This window comes from Sparus aurata, chromosome 20, assembly GCF_900880675.1.
Source record: "Sparus aurata chromosome 20, fSpaAur1.1, whole genome shotgun sequence".
NCBI classification, from domain to species: domain Eukaryota; kingdom Metazoa; phylum Chordata; class Actinopteri; order Spariformes; family Sparidae; genus Sparus; species Sparus aurata.
In genome coordinates this window covers 7,969,714-7,986,820 of record NC_044206.1, presented here as the reverse complement: position 1 = coordinate 7,986,820, position 17,107 = coordinate 7,969,714, and the positions used below count along the sequence as shown (strand labels likewise).

The 17,107-nt window shown below is 41.4% G+C and overlaps 1 protein-coding gene and 1 long non-coding RNA gene across 4 annotated transcripts in view; one reads left to right on the top strand and one right to left on the bottom strand.

Moving 5' to 3' along the window:
- lmf1 (lipase maturation factor 1) overlaps nucleotides 1–7,483 on the top strand; it is a 30,236-nt gene extending 22,753 nt beyond the window's left edge. For both annotated transcript variants that reach the window (XM_030401068.1, XM_030401069.1), the window contains 6 exons: nucleotides 946–1,113; nucleotides 2,088–2,268; nucleotides 4,857–5,010; nucleotides 5,107–5,290; nucleotides 5,931–6,043; nucleotides 6,767–7,483. In XM_030401068.1, coding sequence (XP_030256928.1) covers nucleotides 946–1,113; nucleotides 2,088–2,268; nucleotides 4,857–5,010; nucleotides 5,107–5,290; nucleotides 5,931–6,043; nucleotides 6,767–6,953 — 987 coding nt within the window. In that variant the 3' untranslated portion in view covers nucleotides 6,954–7,483. The remainder of the gene's footprint in view (nucleotides 1–945; nucleotides 1,114–2,087; nucleotides 2,269–4,856; nucleotides 5,011–5,106; nucleotides 5,291–5,930; nucleotides 6,044–6,766) is intronic.
- Nucleotides 7,484–7,938: 455 nt separating this feature from the next.
- On the bottom strand, nucleotides 7,939–16,012 carry LOC115571602 (uncharacterized). 2 transcript variants are annotated; one of them, XR_003981952.1, is made up of 2 exons: nucleotides 15,985–16,012; nucleotides 7,939–8,075 (listed from the first exon to the last, which is right to left on the bottom strand). It is a non-coding gene; the product is annotated as an uncharacterized LOC115571602 (long non-coding RNA). The 2 variants fall into 2 exon arrangements; XR_003981951.1 differs by lacking the exon at nucleotides 15,985–16,012 and adding an exon at nucleotides 8,367–8,779.
- Between the last annotated feature and the right edge of the window lie 1,095 nt (nucleotides 16,013–17,107).

Sequence of the window (17,107 nt, the reverse complement as noted above, 5' to 3'; positions counted from 1 at the left end):
TCAGTTTCCTTGACCTGCTTTAACCTCAAATGTCAATGGCCAGCGACGGAAGCCACTGGCGCCGGGTGAAGCCTTATTAACCCCCTCTGACACACTGCTCCCTTTCAAACCTGCAGAGAAGCTGCAGATCCCCCTCCTGTCCCCGCTCTCAGGGGGGGTGGGGGCTGCGTAGAATGCTTTCGGCATAGTTGGTGTTTTGTCTGCATCGGTTTGTTCCTTGTAACGCAGCTAGTTTACAGCCCAGGTGGGGTTGTTTGGTTGTCTGAGGTTACAGGCTCCTTGCCCTCGGATTTCCAGGGCTGTTTTGGTAAGCTGCAGGTTGAATGAGCCCTTTTTCTTTTTTTCCCCTCCATTCCATAAAAATAATAAGAGCACAGACGAGCGTGGCAGTGTCTTGTTTTCTCTCCGCCCCACCGCCACCTATTTCTGCGCTATATTTACTTTTCACCACCTCACCTGAGACTGTTTGCATGTTCAGCTATTACACGGTTTGCATGCGACCACATCGCACACACACACACTTAATCACATGTACACAAACACTGCACAGCTCTGTATGAAACCTCTGAGTGCGTGTCTTTTTTTTTTTTGGGTGTAGGTGGGATTGCCTTAATTTAAATAAAGTTCCATCTTTATTTAGACATGGAAATGTTTCCCTCAAGGTGGAGCACCATAAATTACTCTGCAACCCGGGCTCGGACGAGATTTTAGAGCCAAAGTAAATCAGGGAAAACATGCATTTTAAGCAGAAGAAGGAGTCTATGTTCCGAAGAGTTATTAAACTTGTTTTAATGCATAAGTGCGTGGAACAGAAATGCTGATTAAAGATCACGATTATCTTGACAAACGCAGCCTTTTCTGACACATTCGCTGCCTCAAAGCACCGTCTCAAAGACGGTCTGGGTTTCACATATTCACCCTCCGGCCCCTCCCTCTCTTCCCTAGACCCAGCCGGTTCCCAACCCCATGTCGTACTACATGCATCGCTCCCCGTGGTGGTTCCATCGCTTCGAGACGCTGTCCAACCACCTCATCGAGCTCATCTTCCCGTTCTTCACCTTCCTGGGCAGGTGGATGTGTATGGTCAACGGAGCAGTCCAGATCCTGTTCCAGGTACCTCGCGCCGTTCGCCCACTCACAGGAAATGATGACGACAAACACCAGCGCCAGTTAATGGTGGCATCTGGTCAAGAAAGCTTGTGTTTGAGTTTCATGAAGAGGTGTTTTTTATTTGTACCTGGTTTTTTTTTAACGTCTGAACCTGACTCGACCCATACGAACTTCATGTAAGCTCGCGCGCTGAGTGTGTATTACCCTGTCAAGCAGTTGTTACCATGGTTACAGCTCATCTGCTTTTCCTCATATCACTTATAAGTTATTTTATGCAAACCCAGACATCATTTCTACAATTATGCGCTTAACCGGATCAGTGCAGTGCCCGGTGCGGATGGGTTCGGGTGGAGTATCCGTGCTTAAGTTTGTAGCCATGCAGATGATTCAATTTTTTATGTCATTATTGAATAATAATAATGCGTACATCATAACCAAACTACGGACACGTCTGGTGTATTGAGGTGGAGTTCTAAGTCTCAGACTTTTTTTTTGCCTTTTCAACTTTGTCACACTGCATTTTTCAGATAACCCATTGGGTATTTAAAATGATTAACTTTGCTTGAGAATATCATTTTGACCTTAACTTTTTTTTTTCATATTCCACAAAGGAACACTTAATCTTGTAACATGCAAGAAACACAGCAGAGGCAGTAATGCGAGTTTAATTGTTCTGTCAGAACATTATTATCACGTTAAACATGATTCACGGCGGATTTAAGGGGGATGTTTTATTACATTTATCTGTGTTTTATCGGATTATCCGTCACCGTACACTGAAATGTAATTTGTGCATCATGTGCTGGGGATGCCAGAGCTCCATGTTAATGTATCTCAGTGTGCCCGGCCTAAAAATAAGTCAGTTCTCACCATCCACATCTTGGCTGAACTCCGTCACGTGGGAGCAGTTGTATGATAAAGATTTCTACACTGCCTGGATGTTGTTTGTATCTGTCGTCTTGTCTCTTGCGCCACAGGTGGTTCTGATAGTGAGTGGGAACCTCAGTTTCCTCAACTGGCTCACCATCGTTCCCAGTCTGGCCTGTTTTGACGACGCATCGCTGGGCTTCTTGTTTCAGTCCAGAGGGGGAGCCAAGAAGGCGGTGCTCGAGATACAGAATGAGGGTGCAGCCGGACGGACCCCCACACCCACCAAAGGTAGTCAGGGACCGTATTCACAAAACATCTGATGGCTAAAAGTAGCTCCTAACTGGCTGAGTCAGCAGACTGTCCTAAAAATAAAGAGCGTGTCAGTCCTAACTTTAGAATTCCTAGGATTTAACAGTGATTCACAAATCTTTTTTAATCAAATGAGAGTTGGCTCCTAGTTCTGAGATATATTAGAGGCCGTCCAGAGGACATCATGCTGGTGTCCATTTTAATTACGCCAATACAGATTTCTACATTTTGGCAGCAGCTAGTTAAAATGCAGATGAAACAGCATGTCGAGAGTTACTAGCTTCTCTATCATGACCTATTTCTGAGCAGTTGAAATGGATGATAGGTCGATGAGAGAGATAAAGCCCATGTCATGCTTCACGTTGTTTCTAAGGCAGCGCACTGTGAAATGCCTTGCGCATCGTCTAGAGCTGTGAACCAATCACAGTGTTTGTATTCAGTAACTCTTGAGTAGGAAACCCCCGCATCATGCACAAGCTTAAATGTGTAGATTTGTTCAATACATTTTAATCATAAGATTAAAGAAGAGAAGATTCATTGACTTGTTTTTTTTTTGTTTTTTTTTTATGCTGAAGCAAACTTAATAAACAAACTCTTAACCTTAAACCCACTGACTTTAAAGGAAAACACAGTTTCATACTGTTTTACTTTGTTTTATATGTGGCGGACCCTGCCACCTTTCTAGCTCCAAACAGTGTTCTAGGGACCTTATTAACAGCTTGTTTGTTCAGTTATGGCAAAAAACAAATATTTCTGAACTTGTATTATTACCTCATTAACAACAGCTACACACTGGCCCTTTAAAAAGAATGTAATAGTCTTTTTTTGGGCTGTTTTTCAAAGTCAACATGATCAAACAAGCTTGCCATCTGCGCAATGCAAATCAACTGCCAGCTGTCAGGCAAGAAATGACTGTTGGCGTTAGTGTGACATCACAGTGTGATGTTTAAGCCAGCAAACCAGGTTTAAAGTGGCAAAACACCCAAAGACACAGCGGCGTAACATAGTACAGCCTGCTAGCTTACTAACCAATCATACTGTAGCTCTGTGCCACTAAAAGTTGAAGACTTTTGACATGTATTGCTAAGTAGGTACACAATATGACGGGGGACATGATGTCAAAAAGTTGCTTTCAAGGTCCAGTGTGTAGAAATTAGAAACATCTAGCTGTGAGACTGCAGACTGCAAGGGCTGCTAAAACCCTGAAAAATGCTAGAGCCAGGGTTTTGTGTCCCTTCTGGGTTACTGTAGAAACGTGAGGGTATCAAATGGCGGACTATGTGATGGGAGGACCTGCTTCCTCCATCCATCCTAATTGAAGTTGTTCCTTGTGCTCCTTTTTAATTGTTAAATACTTTATTTTATTTCACATTCACTAACACAAACACATGATGTCAGCCCTGGCCCTTCTCTCAGCTCCTTACCAACAGCGTCTGTCAGTGGCTTTGTGAATTGGTCCTCAGAGGATACTTTTAGAGCTATTTGGGATGACTGCCAGCGGTGATATAAGATAATTTGTAAATCAGAAAAATGTATGAGTCATCCTGAGTCATGGCCGTATGCACTGTCTGCGTCAATAAAACAATTTATATATTTTCACTTCAGAGTTTTTGACCTTTTTCAGTCTTTAGTTTTATTTTTTAAAATGGTTGGTATCTCATTTTGGCAACCAGTATGTAAAAAAAACATTGGTGTCGCTAACAGTCGAGGCTTGTACAACCGGCCTGTAATGGGTCCGGTCATATTGGAGAGGGAATTATGGGAAGAAAGGGGATTAGCACTTGGACAGCTGAGTAGCTGGGAAAAGCATGACATATGGTTTATTGGAATTTAATGTGATGTCGCTAACATTTTTATTTTTTTTTACAATACAGACCGCTTAGAATGTGGTAAAACAAGACTGGTCCCTTTTTATAATTGGTCTCATTGGACCCATTAGTGTCTTTGCTTTATTGTAGGATGTTGAATATAAAATAGGCTTCTACCTGCAGTGTGACTGCGTTTTTAATCGTTCGAGCAGACCCAGAGAGTGCGTGCTGGTGTGAAGAAAGTTTGCCTTGGATGGCGCTGATGTGTTGAACATGTGCGGATAAGCAGGCAGACGCAGGTAGCGAGGAGCCGGCCAACGTTTGTCAGTACCAGCCGTCCCATGATCTAACGGGTCAAACCTTTTCCACCGAGGAAGTGTTAAAGTCATCACGCACACGCTTTTAAACACGCAGAAGCGTAAGCTTAATAGGGCTTTAGTAAACATGAAATGATGAATCCCTCCTTCAGCACCGGACACTAACAAATATGTCCCCTTTATTTGAGCTGTAATTAAAGTTTATTCCCTGGGCCACTTAGTTTTTGTTTTTTTTTCCTTTACCAAACGCCGCAGCAGCTTCTTTAGGCCAAACAGGAACAATTACGTGCATTAAAATCGTCCGGAACATTATTGCTTCCAATCCACAAAGCGTTGTTAAAACCAAGTCGTTAAACCGTCTCCAGTATCCTTCGCCGTGCTGTCTTTCATGCATTTCACCCTTCCTGTTTGTGCGTGTACGAACTCTCTCTCTCTAATCCAGGTATGCTGATGCGTCGGGTGGTGAACATTTCTCTGGCGGTTCTGATTGGCTACCTGAGCATTCCCGTGGTGATGAACCTGCTGAGTTCCAGGCAGATGATGAACACGTCATTCGAGCCGCTGCGCATCGTCAACACCTACGGGGCCTTCGGCAGGTACAGTACGGTCAGGGGTCACCGGGCTCATGAGGTTGGAGGGGACATCTGTAGATCCATCAAACATACCTCAACAGTACAATGACCTCTCTTCAGCATTACCAAGGAGCGTACAGAAGTGATCTTCCAGGGCACTCTGAGCCAGGATCCCAAGGACCCGGAGGCGGTTTGGGAGGAGTACCAGTTCCTGTGTAAACCAGGCGACGTCTACCGCCGACCGTGCCTCATATCGCCCTACCACTACCGGCTGGACTGGCTCATGTGGTTCGCTGCCTTCCAGGTGAGAAACTGAACAGTAGCGGGACATGATGTATGGAGTGAAGTACACTTCCAGCCTATAAACATATTTGCTTGTCTTCATGACAGATTTGGAGTATGGGTATAGGTTTTGGCTAATATTTGTGGCAAAACTGATTTTTCTGTTGTTCAATGTGTCTCAAGGTGTAAGACTTTCATCTTGTCGCCTCTGATGATGTCAAGTTAATGAAGCATTATTTGTATGCCCCTGTAAAGCCCTTTGAGTTGCCTTGTGTCTACATTGTGCTATACAAAATAAACTTGCCTAGCCACTAGAGGGCAGTATTTTCATGTTGCTAACCTCAGTTGAATAAGTTGACTCTGGGTCCGTCTCTCTGCCGGTTGCTGTTAATCTTTTTGCATCTGCATTTCTCTTTTGGTGTTTATTTGTCCTTGTCTTATTGTGTGCATACCTATCACTTTTCTTATACGACAAACACTCTTTTACCTCATCTTCAGTCTTTACTATTTTGCCTGAGAGCCTACTACAACAATTCACATTCCCCCTCCTGTCTTGGTCTCTGCCCGCCTCTTTGCATTTTCCACACTCGCATCTCTGTCACACCCCGTGTTATTTTCGTTGGTTCCAGTTTCTAACAGTCCGTCTCCCTGTCTTCACACAGACCTACGAGCAGAGTGAGTGGGTGATCCACATAGCGGGACGTCTGCTGTCAAATGACAGCGCGGTCCTCTCGCTGCTCGACCGCAACCCCTTCCAGGGTAGAGAAACTCCCAGGTGAGCACAGAGCACAAGGTGGCAGCAGAGATCCACACAGTGCATCTTGGTGATATTGTCCCATGAACTCATGGTTTTAAAAACACCTTTTGTTTTCAGCTGTTTTTTTTCCTGAATAGGTGCCTGTTTGTAATGATCAATATGATCCAATTAATGTCCAATTAATGATCAAGCCCCGGTTGTCCTTAAATATGTATTGGCAAGAATCAATATGATGAGTAATTTTTCTCTGTGCTATAGCTCCCTCTGGTGAAACAATGAGCAAATAGTGTCTTTTGTCAATATAAAAAGGTGAAGAGGCTGTGCATTGAATCACAATGCATTCATTAGGACAGTTTATACCGCTAATCAGAAATAATAACAGAATATCATTGATATGAATAATAATATTTCTGTCATTTAGCCATTTTTCAAGCAAAAATGTCAAACATTTGCTGATTCCAGCTTCCTAAATGTAAGGATTTACTGATTGTTGGCTGAACCGATGAAGCAATTAGAAGGTTCACTTTAGGCTCTTGGAAAATTTCAATGGCATGTTCCATTTGTTTTGACATCATATAGACTAAATTGACCTTTTAATGAAGAAAACAATAGACAATTAAAAAAATCATTATTTTGCAAGTGGAGTGAGGTGGATCATATCTGGCTGGTTTTGAACTGGGATTTAAAATACCTTTGTTTCATGCAAAACTAAACTCCTCTCCGTGTCTTCATCCTTGTCAGGTGGGTTCGAGGGGAACATTTCAAATACAAGTTCAGCCAGCCGGGCAGTTCCAGCGCAGCACAGGGCAAGTGGTGGCTGAGAAAACGCATTGGAGCTTACTTCCCTCCCGTGGACCTGGAAGGACTCAGAGGCTACTTTCAGTCCAGGAACTGGCCACACCCACACATACCACGGAACAGGAACTAAAGCCATGGTGTGCAAGTGCAATGCCTTCAGGGATTGATGTTGTCACTTTCAGTGTGATGCTGCTGATGGCTGAACACAACAAGTCAAGGACCAAGGATGCCATTAGATTTTATCAAACTGAAATGTTTCATGGAGAATTCTGTCATAACGCCTGAAGTCAAACATGTAATGTGAAGCTTTTTCTAAGGGCCATCTAGGGACTTGTCTATTTGTCACAAATAATCACTGCCCTTTGTATCTCATAAAACAAACTCAGTGAAAACCCAAATTTGAGTGCGACTCTTGACTAATCTTTCAATAAAAACGGTTTCAAATCAAATTCTGTTAACCCTTCTTTTTTTTATCCCCCAATGAGGATAGGAATATTTTGGACTTCGCTGAATTGGAACTTCAACAATCGAGCCGAGCTATTATTTAGAATAAGCTGTACAAACAGAAGGGAAGCTGTACTCAGTCCAAGTGCATCATGGGGATTGTAGGCCCTGGCTTAGGCAAGAGAGAAAATGGAATTAAAAGTTTGGTTCTGCTGCTTGGATTTCCTTTTTTTGTTTTCTAACTGTCCATCATGAGTCTGACAGTGCCACATGAGCACAATGCTAAAGCTGCAGAGAGCTTTCTTGATGGAAGTTTCCGGAATTTGTGTTATCTTACTTCTCTACCAGATGCACTCAGTCTTTCCCACAAGCCTCACCTGTCTTTCATCGACCCATGAGGTTAAATATCTTTGACATAGTCAATATTTTGTTTCTATGTTATTTTATAATACATTTTCAAAACCCTTTCAATATTAATGTTACACACTTCCATATTACTGCTCCAATATTGAGCTGCATATTTGAGTATGTGTAAGGTGCACACTGTCAGGTGAAAGCTTTAATTCTCCAAAAGACCAATTCTGTTTGAAAGGATCTTTGTGTTGTATAATCCCCCCCTAACAATACAACAGCATTTCCAAACATTCAAGGAAAAACTGCCAGAATAATTGTTCTTGTTTGGGTGTCTTTTATTTGAGGCACTCTGTGATTGTGTTGAATTCAGAAATCTTCCACATTGTCAGCTTCTTTAAATGAAGTGTGTTCAATTCAGTCAGGTACCAGGGCTCCTCTGTCTGCTGCTTGTACTCTGAAGACAGAGATATATTACAAATGTTAGCCACGCCCCCAGTGTCACACCCGGCAGGAAAAACAAACACACAGCGTGTCATAGTGCGGCGAGTAGATTCACATCATTCAGAGAAAATCTGATCCGAAAATATCATGGAAATTAATTTTTGAGCAAAATCTGAACAGAGTCAATGTTATGAATCAAACAAGGTAAAATCTTAACTTTAAAATAAAAATAATTGTTTACAAATACATTGTCCGGAGAGCGTTTCCCTGGAAGTTCACGTTCTGGAGCTCCAGCAGCTCTTACCTCCCCTGCTCCCACGCTGCCTGTCCCTCTCCTGAATGATGGCCCTCTGGTTCCTCACCAGCTTCTGTTCGGAGACAGATAACCAGAGCCTGAGAACCAGAGTTGTATAAAGTACCCATAAGTCATACTTAAGTCAAAGTAAAGATTTGTTCAATTCTCATGTTGAAGTATTACTTTGATAAGCATGAAAGTCACCCATACTTTGAGCAAAAGTCTTAAAGTAACTGATATTAAATGTACTTGAGTATTACATGTACAAGTTAAAGTAATTAAACATGTATTTAAATGTATGAACATACAATAGACTATTGATCTATTCATTATCAGCCTGGCCAATTATCAGATCTGATATTCAGCATTCTTCTGATTATTTGGTTGTTGTTTCTTTTTTCTTTAAAATGACAATTGAAATGTTTTGCTTCATTTCCCCGGCATTAGTGATGTGGTTATAGTACTGGCAGGAGGACTGACAGCGATCGTGATGTGAGCAGAACACTGTGACAGACAACTGAAATATATTTAGATTATTTTGTCATTTCAAATTAATCACTAATAAATACTCCATCTGATTTTGTTTAGCACAGAGAGAAGGGCTGGGCGATATGGCCTAAAAATTGAATCTCCTTTTTGTATCACACCACACTTGAGTTACGATTTTAATCTTTTTTTTCCTTCTCAAGAACAAACTTCATATTACAAAGAAATTATTAAAAACATTGCATTTATTTTAATGCTTTTATTTTAAACAAATTTGCCCAGCCATTGTAGACAGTGCAGCTTCGAACTCACTCGAAAAAATAAATGAAAGTGCACCCTTTTGAAAAGAATGTGTCCCTATCTGTTAAAATGCTTGTCAGATTGCTTGCTATTTTAAAAACAGTTTCCCTATTGGTATTGATAAAGTGTTAACATAACTTTCATTAAATAAATAATTTTGCAAAAGGTGCCTTTGTTTACAAAAAAGTATTTTATATCCCTGAAGATATGTAAACTAAATTAATCTTTTCGATTAGTCCCATGACTACCCATGAAACATGCAACTGAAAACATAATATTTTGAAACACAACTGAATTTTTAATATATTATTTGAACTAATTAATACTAGGGGTGTGCCAAAATATCGATTCTACGATACATCGCAATATTTCGTCTTGAGGTACGTTATCGATACACTGGTGCCAAATATCGATATTTAAAAATGTAAAAAAAAAATAACATTTTTTTTTTTTTTTTTTTCGGCCCACCACCAAAGCCCCTCTTCGGAGGACAGCTTTATCTTTATTCAAACAAAGGTATACAACCAAATAAAATTTAAAAAATGGTTTAAGTAGCTCTGAAACCCACACATATAGATATTTAATGATAGATAATGATAGTAGTCAGTATGTGTGTTAAGAACAGTCACTGTGCAATATACTCTTTGTTTACTTGGCTGTCATTCATGTGAAATTGATTGACAATGTTTTGTAATTCCTATGAAATGGATTCAGTGCAGTCAATAAATTCTGAATTTCTTCAGTGACACAGATATCGTGATGTATCGTGGATGAAATTTTTTTGCAATATATCGATTATCGCAGAATTGCTGTATCGTGATATTATCGTTATCGTGGGCAAAATATCGTGATAGTATCGTATCGCGAGGTACCTGGTGATACCCAGCCCTAATTAATACTAATTAATACAGTTTTTAATTGATTACTTACCTTACAAATGAATTATTATTATGTTTCATACCATGGTCTGGGGGAATACTTGATTCTGATTGGCGGCAGGGTGTCCATTAATCCTCAGGTATAGTAAAATAAAAATACATGTCTCCTTTTTGTTTGTCTATGGAGCTAGCAAAAGCAAAATAGAGTACTTTTGACCGATATTTTTGAAGATATTTGAAGTTTTGTGTTCGTCGCGAATACGCAACGTTCTGCCATATTGGCTACATGTAAACAATACTACATTTAGATGGCTTTCAGCAGTCACACACAAATTCTATAGCAAATACAATTCTTGTAACTCTTTCTAATCATTATAGAATTAGCATGTTATATGAATGCAATTTTTGCCGTTTATTTTTACTCAGGAGAATATGCATGCATCCATGTTCTATGGAAAGCGAACTCCTGGAGTACAAACCAGGGTTCCACCAGCAGATAGTGATGACAGCTGTCTTAGTGAGAGTGGAGACAGGGATGACGAGTACATACCTGCACAAGGTGATGAACATAGCAGTAATAATGCTATAATATTGTACAGACTTTCAGCTTTTGTGTTGTTAGCCACATATTTGTGGATGTCACCGTGAGAGCATGTTGTGTATATGTAAATAAAAATGTCTGCACTTTTCAATAGTGTTTTTTTTTTTTAGGCAAGAAACAGGTGACCACAGCAGCAGCAGTAGTGATGACAGCAGCACTGAAGAAGAGGATGATGCACTTCCTAGCGCAGCTATATAACTAATATATACTAGAAGACAAAATGAACATAATTAATCTAGTACTTGTTGTTTTGTTATCATTGTCATGATGAAGTTTTGAATGTCTGTCATGAAACCAGATTACAATTTAAATTTAAATAGTATGTTGGCATTAATAAAATCAATTTCATGCCTCAGATGGGAAATGTGTTTTAATTATTACTTTATTTCTTACTAATGCCTGTTGTCACTAATTTGCATCATACCCAAATTTATAACTATTCTATGTGCTACAGTCAAATTAATTATCTCCACTTAATTTAGTCTCTGCTTGAAAGCAAAAACACAAATAATTAATTTTTTAACCTAATTGCATATAAATTCAGGTGTCAAGGGGTTAATTGGATTCAATGTCATAACTGACACCAGATTCAGGACCAGCAATGCCGTGTTTAAAGCCGTGCTTTCGTAACGTAAAACCGTACAAAAAGCCTCCACGATCCCCGTGTCTCTGAGTCGGACCTTGACCTTAATTACAAATTCCACAGCACTGTCTCCTGATACGCCCGTCGGCCTGGTCAGAAAAGTCTGGTACAACATCCAACTATGTTTGGCTCGGCGTGGCAGGGAGGGCAACCGGGAGCTATCCATGGCATCTTTCATCCTCCAGAGAGACGAGGATTGGGTCGAGTATGTCAGCCTGGCGCACAATCGACAAACTAAGAATCACAAAGACCCGAATGACCCAGAAAAGGAAAACCTAAGAGGGTTAACGTTTGCCAGGCCCGAAGATCCGCTGTGTCCAGTGTTAAGTTTCAAGAAATCTATCGAAATGTCCATCAGATGCCAAATTTTTCTACCTCCACGCGAAGCGCGGCCTGGCCTCGGACATGTGGTATAGCCGGGAGCCGATGGGTGTCCACTCCCTTGGGAACATGTTGAAAAAGGTCAGCGAAGCGGTGATTAGGCTTCACTTATGGCTAATAAAGAAATAACAGTCTATTATATTATGGGGATGGATACAATGTTGCAATATATCTAGTCCTACAAACCTCTGCTGGCATTGGCATCAGCTGGCCTCAACATTAAAAATAAATTAAATCCACATGAAAAAAAATCTGAATATTTTATTTCCAACACAGAGTGCAGTCTGTCAGTCCTTCAGACTGCAGAAAGTACACTTCCCCTCTAAATTTAGTGATACGCGAATAATCTCACATCCTGTTTGCTGTTCAGCTCTCTACTTCAGGCTGCGGCCACAGTAACGTCACGCACGGCCGATCATTTGTTCGTGAAAATCTTGATATTGATTTGGGGACAATGACATGACTGGTTAGCTAGCTAGTCTTGTTGTTAAACTAGTCCCCCCCAGGAATCCGCGATTCCGTGGTTGCGTAAATTACGGCAGATTTCTCGGCCGTCCACGGGTTCAAAGACCCTCCGCGGAATATCACATTTTGTATGTAGTTTTCATCCCGGCCGACTTGATTGCACATTATAAAAAGTAAGTTTTTTCAATGTTTGCGGAATTTTTTTACTTTCAAGCCACCGAATCAAGAATTGCTCTCCGCAGAATCAAAATTGCTCTCCGCGGAATTTAAACTTTTCCCCTGCAGATTTCTGGGGGGACTACTAAACATTCTGTCAAATTATATTTACTGTTTGTCAACCGTACGCAATGTTATTGACTTTGAATTTTGCTAACATAGTGTTAGCTTTCTGCTTCATCGCTGAGCGTACTAGAATATCTCCCGTTGCCAAGTCGTATATCTAAGGTCTGTCCTATTCACTGGAGGAGTGAACAACGTTTCCGCTGCATAAGAACCTTACGGGAGGGTAATGATTGTTCCAGGCGTTAGTCAAACCCTCAGGTGTTATCAGGGAAAGTTATGGCTTGTGAAAAACTTTAAATTTTGATTGTAAAACGCATTAAAAATTTAAATGAATGGTCTCAATTTCTTTTCTTTGGCAAGTGACCATGGTAAAGCCGATGTGGTGTCCATAATCAGGAATTAATGGACGACACGGAGGACAGTTGCCTCCACGAAGTCCATTAATTCCTGATTATGGACACCTCGAAGGGCATTATCCCTTACATAAATCATTGCAAGTGGAGGTTTATTATTAGGTGTTTTATCCAATTCAAATTATGACTGTTTTGTACTGATTAAATAACCTACACATGATCACATGAATTATTACTGATATCGTTGCTTTCAGACAGATACCTGTTATTTGAAAATTTGACTTACTTTTTCATAATCGATTTTACCGGCCACTCTTCACGTCTGTACACAATATTAACCAATTAATGTATTCAAAGAGCTTGTCTCCAGCTATGTAATCCCAAAACTATGAATTTTAATAAATCACTTTTGGGTTGCACACGAATGGATGAATATGTCTTTAAAAAATGCAAGTTGCTTGCTTGTAGGTTTGTGTTTTAAAAAAATTATTGTAACAATAATAAATACGTCGCGTCGACATAATCAATTATGTCGACTTAACGTTGCAGCCCTAGTAGATGTACAAGACATGAGGTGTGTGCTTGCTGTCTTTATAACACATTTTTGACCAGGAAGACAAGCCTGTCTGCTTCCTCTGCCTAGAGGCCCCGTTGTGGCTTCGTAACACAAACCTGGGGGTAGCGGGTGTTTGTGGGCTGCCGCGGTCTTCTAGTAGTGAGCAACAACTGTCCTACTCTGATACATGTGTCTGTTTGAGATGCTGAAGTAAATGTGTCGGCCGTTGCCTTTAGTTGCAACAGCCTTTGCACAAATTTTGCGGCGGACCGTGGTTTGTTCGAGGCCCAAAGCCACAAAACCAAACTACTGACGAGACAGTGCCGTTTTAGGAATGAACTCTTGGCTTGCTGCATGTTGTGTTTGTTTCTCTGTGGAAAGTCAATGCGGGGGGAGGGCGGAGCCTACTATGAACTAAGGGAGCCCATGGGGAGCGGCGGCGGAGCAAATTAAAGAGAACATTGATTTAATTTTTTTTTAATTGTCCCAACCGCTGCGTATCTTGTAGGTCCAGCTCTGGCAGTCCGGAGCCCTCTGGTACAGATACGCAGGACTTCTATTTCTGGCGGATGCCGGAGCACAACGCAGCAATTCAGCTGAATTTAGTACCGAGCAGGCAGGAAGACACACACCGAAACAACAATTTAACATCCGGTTACTTTTCAGTTCCCCCACTGGGATCATAAGGTAAACTCTCTGACATTCTTGCTACGTCGGCACACTTACAGTGTTATTGGCATTATATCGGCATGCGCTTTCATGCTTCACAGCAGAGCTGGCCTGGAGAAGTGTGTTGGGAACATGTGGCCCAGATCCCGTGCGTAATGGCCTGTGTGCTCTCGGAGTTGCTTTGCTGAGCCAGGCCTGCTCATTGTCTGTCTGCCGTATTCATGCTGTCTGTTAGCAGCAAACTAAATAACTTTGTGGCTCTTACTCCCGTTGACGGGCCGCGGCGCTTGAAACGTTACGGTATGTATTTGAATGTACCTTTCTCCTAAGAATTCAAGTGCAATCTCTTTTATAATTCAAGTGTGTTTTGTGCACGTGTAGGCCAAGCTGCACACCGTGGCAGGTGGTTCATCTCCAACCCTGAGCCGTATGCTCGCTGGTGATATCTGCTGTTCTGTCTACGCTACTCTGCTTTGCTCTGTCTGCTCGCTCTACTCTGAGCCTGATTAAAGGAGCATTCAGGATTTTCATTTAAATGCGACATGACCGTTGGGTTGTTTTGTACAGTGACATTTCATTTATTATTTTTCATTTATTATTTTTTTGTTGTAACTTCCTGTGTTTAATTGTTGTGCTTATATTTTCCTTATTTTATTATTCATCTAGCTAGCCCGTTGGTTGTGGTGACAGGAACTGTTGGGCCTGAGCGGGTGGCTGACTGATCCCCTTTGGTGGCGGTCCCCTTCACTTCCTTTTGCAGTAGTGTGCAACGTGGTGTGATCCGACAGTGTGTAGGTTTTCACGTTTGGTGTGTCTCATTGGACCCCTTCCCCCCCTCCCTGAGCCAGTCACCTTCACTGGGAGGCCCACAGCCCTGCTCACTACACCTTTAATTTTGATTCTTTGTACTTTGATTGAAGGGCCAAAGGGTAATTGTGCAATATAGTTTACCAAATATCCTCCAACAGACCGTATGTAGAACTTTTTATAGAGAATTATGTACATTTAAAAAAAAAATAATAAAAAAATAAAAAAATAAAATATATATATATATATATATATATATATATATATATATATATATATATATATATATATATATGGATAAACTTGTCTAGTTTTGGAAGCATGTCTCTGCTCAGTGATTTTGAACCTGTGACCTTTTTTTCCGTGTAATACCAAAGTGGCTGTATCCACCTAAATATTTCCTGGGGGTGAAATTCCCCTAGGTGGCGTTGTCAGAGTTAAATCTAGCCCAACTTAAAAAGTACACCCTCGCTGCTTTGCCACATGGGAACTCCTCGGACTCGTGACGACGGCTGTCGACCGTACTGCGCCATGGCCAACTCAAAACGCAACCGGTGGAGGTTGCCGGACGGTGGACGGCGGAGCAAAACCAGATCGGAGCTGTAACGAACACACGTATCTGGTGGAGTCTCGTGGTAAGCATCTAGCTTAAACTCACAGGTGTCAGGTGTGCTAAGAAGAGATGTGGCGTTGTTATGTTGAAGTGTGCATGCCACTGTATATTATCATGACCAGCACATCTGGACTTTACTGTTGGTTTAGCCATAAAAAGGAGTCTTTGGTTTTTATTTTCTCTAAACATGAGTATGATATAGCATCAGTATAGGGTTAGAACAAGCAGATTAATAATATACATGTGACGCTATTATACAGTATGGAAAAAGTAGCCTACAGGCTAATTTAGAAGCTAATGAAGCTAATGGGGGCATTGAACAGGACTCGTGGGGGGCAGTTATTTGTGTTTTTACCTTACTAGCGGTAGTAATGACTTTGTTTACCTCACAGTAGACGATTTAAACATGCTAAGCCGCAGAAACTTGGTGATGCGTTCATAATAATATAGCAGCTAGCTTGCAAATGCAACCTCAAAATGGTTAGCTTGTCAACAATGGTTAGCTTGTCAACACTCATGTCAACTTAAAACTATTGCTGTATTGTTTTGATGTGTAAACTGCATTTGAATGCTTTCATATTAAACTGTCTTACCTGCAGAGACCGCGGATCCACCTGGCTTCAGTGAGCTTCAGCGGCGAGCCCTTTCCTCCTGGACTGAAGTCGGCTGCGGTCCTCCTGTAACCTCATTTGTGTCCATGTAAACAGACGATGACGGTCGTACATTTAGTGTAGTATGCTGCTTCTCACTCATATCTATGCGGCTGATAATCACAAATAACGCATATTTAATCAAGTAATAACAAAAACAGGTCACTGTAGGCTGTTATTTCTAGAAAGCACTTGGACTTCCACAGAACACGTTTACCGGTCTTCGCACAGGCGCACTGATCACCTGAACTCAGCTCCGTGTGACGTCACTTGGAATCACTCTAATTTTAGGGACGTATCCCGCGTGGCTTTCAATTAAAGCGATTCCATGTGACGTCACTTGGCATCGCTGTGATGTCAGGGATCAGGGCGATGCCAAGTGACGAAAGTATACAAGTGGCACTGAAAGATTTTGCTTGATAAGTTTAAATATGCTTAACTTCAATTTGAATTTAAATCTGTTTTCCCACACAAAAAACAAATGGCTAACAGAGACTTGAACGGGCTATTTAAAAGAACCTGTACGGCAGCTTGGAGTGGTGAACTTCCTGAACCTGCGCCCTCTTATACATCACATGATTGGTCAGATAGATGACATAGTGAGCAGGACCAACACGGGGAGGAATTGCCATCTCTGAGGGAAACTCTCCAGAAGTATCCGGACCCAGAAATGTTGAATCAGTGTGTGACTTTGGATGTCATGCAGTCAGGTCTGCTAAGTGAGAAACAAAGCCTTAGGAAGGAGCTTTTACATTCAGGGCCTGTTGATCATGGTGTTGCTCAGACGGAACCTCCAGAGATTCCTTCTAAGCAACTGAGCCAGATGAAATCTTTATTAGAAAGCCTTGTCAATGAATCAAGCCAGCTCAGAGCTTTGATAGACAACCTAACAGTCAAACATGACAGTTTGGAGGACATGTTTCTGAACCATAGACCAGTAATGGAAACAACCTCAGCAACATCAGAGAGTCTAGATTCACACAGAGAAGCCTCTCATGAGCTCAGGCAGCAAATCTTCTCCGTCAGGGCGGGAAGAGGACATTAAGAAGCTGAGCACTAAAGTGAC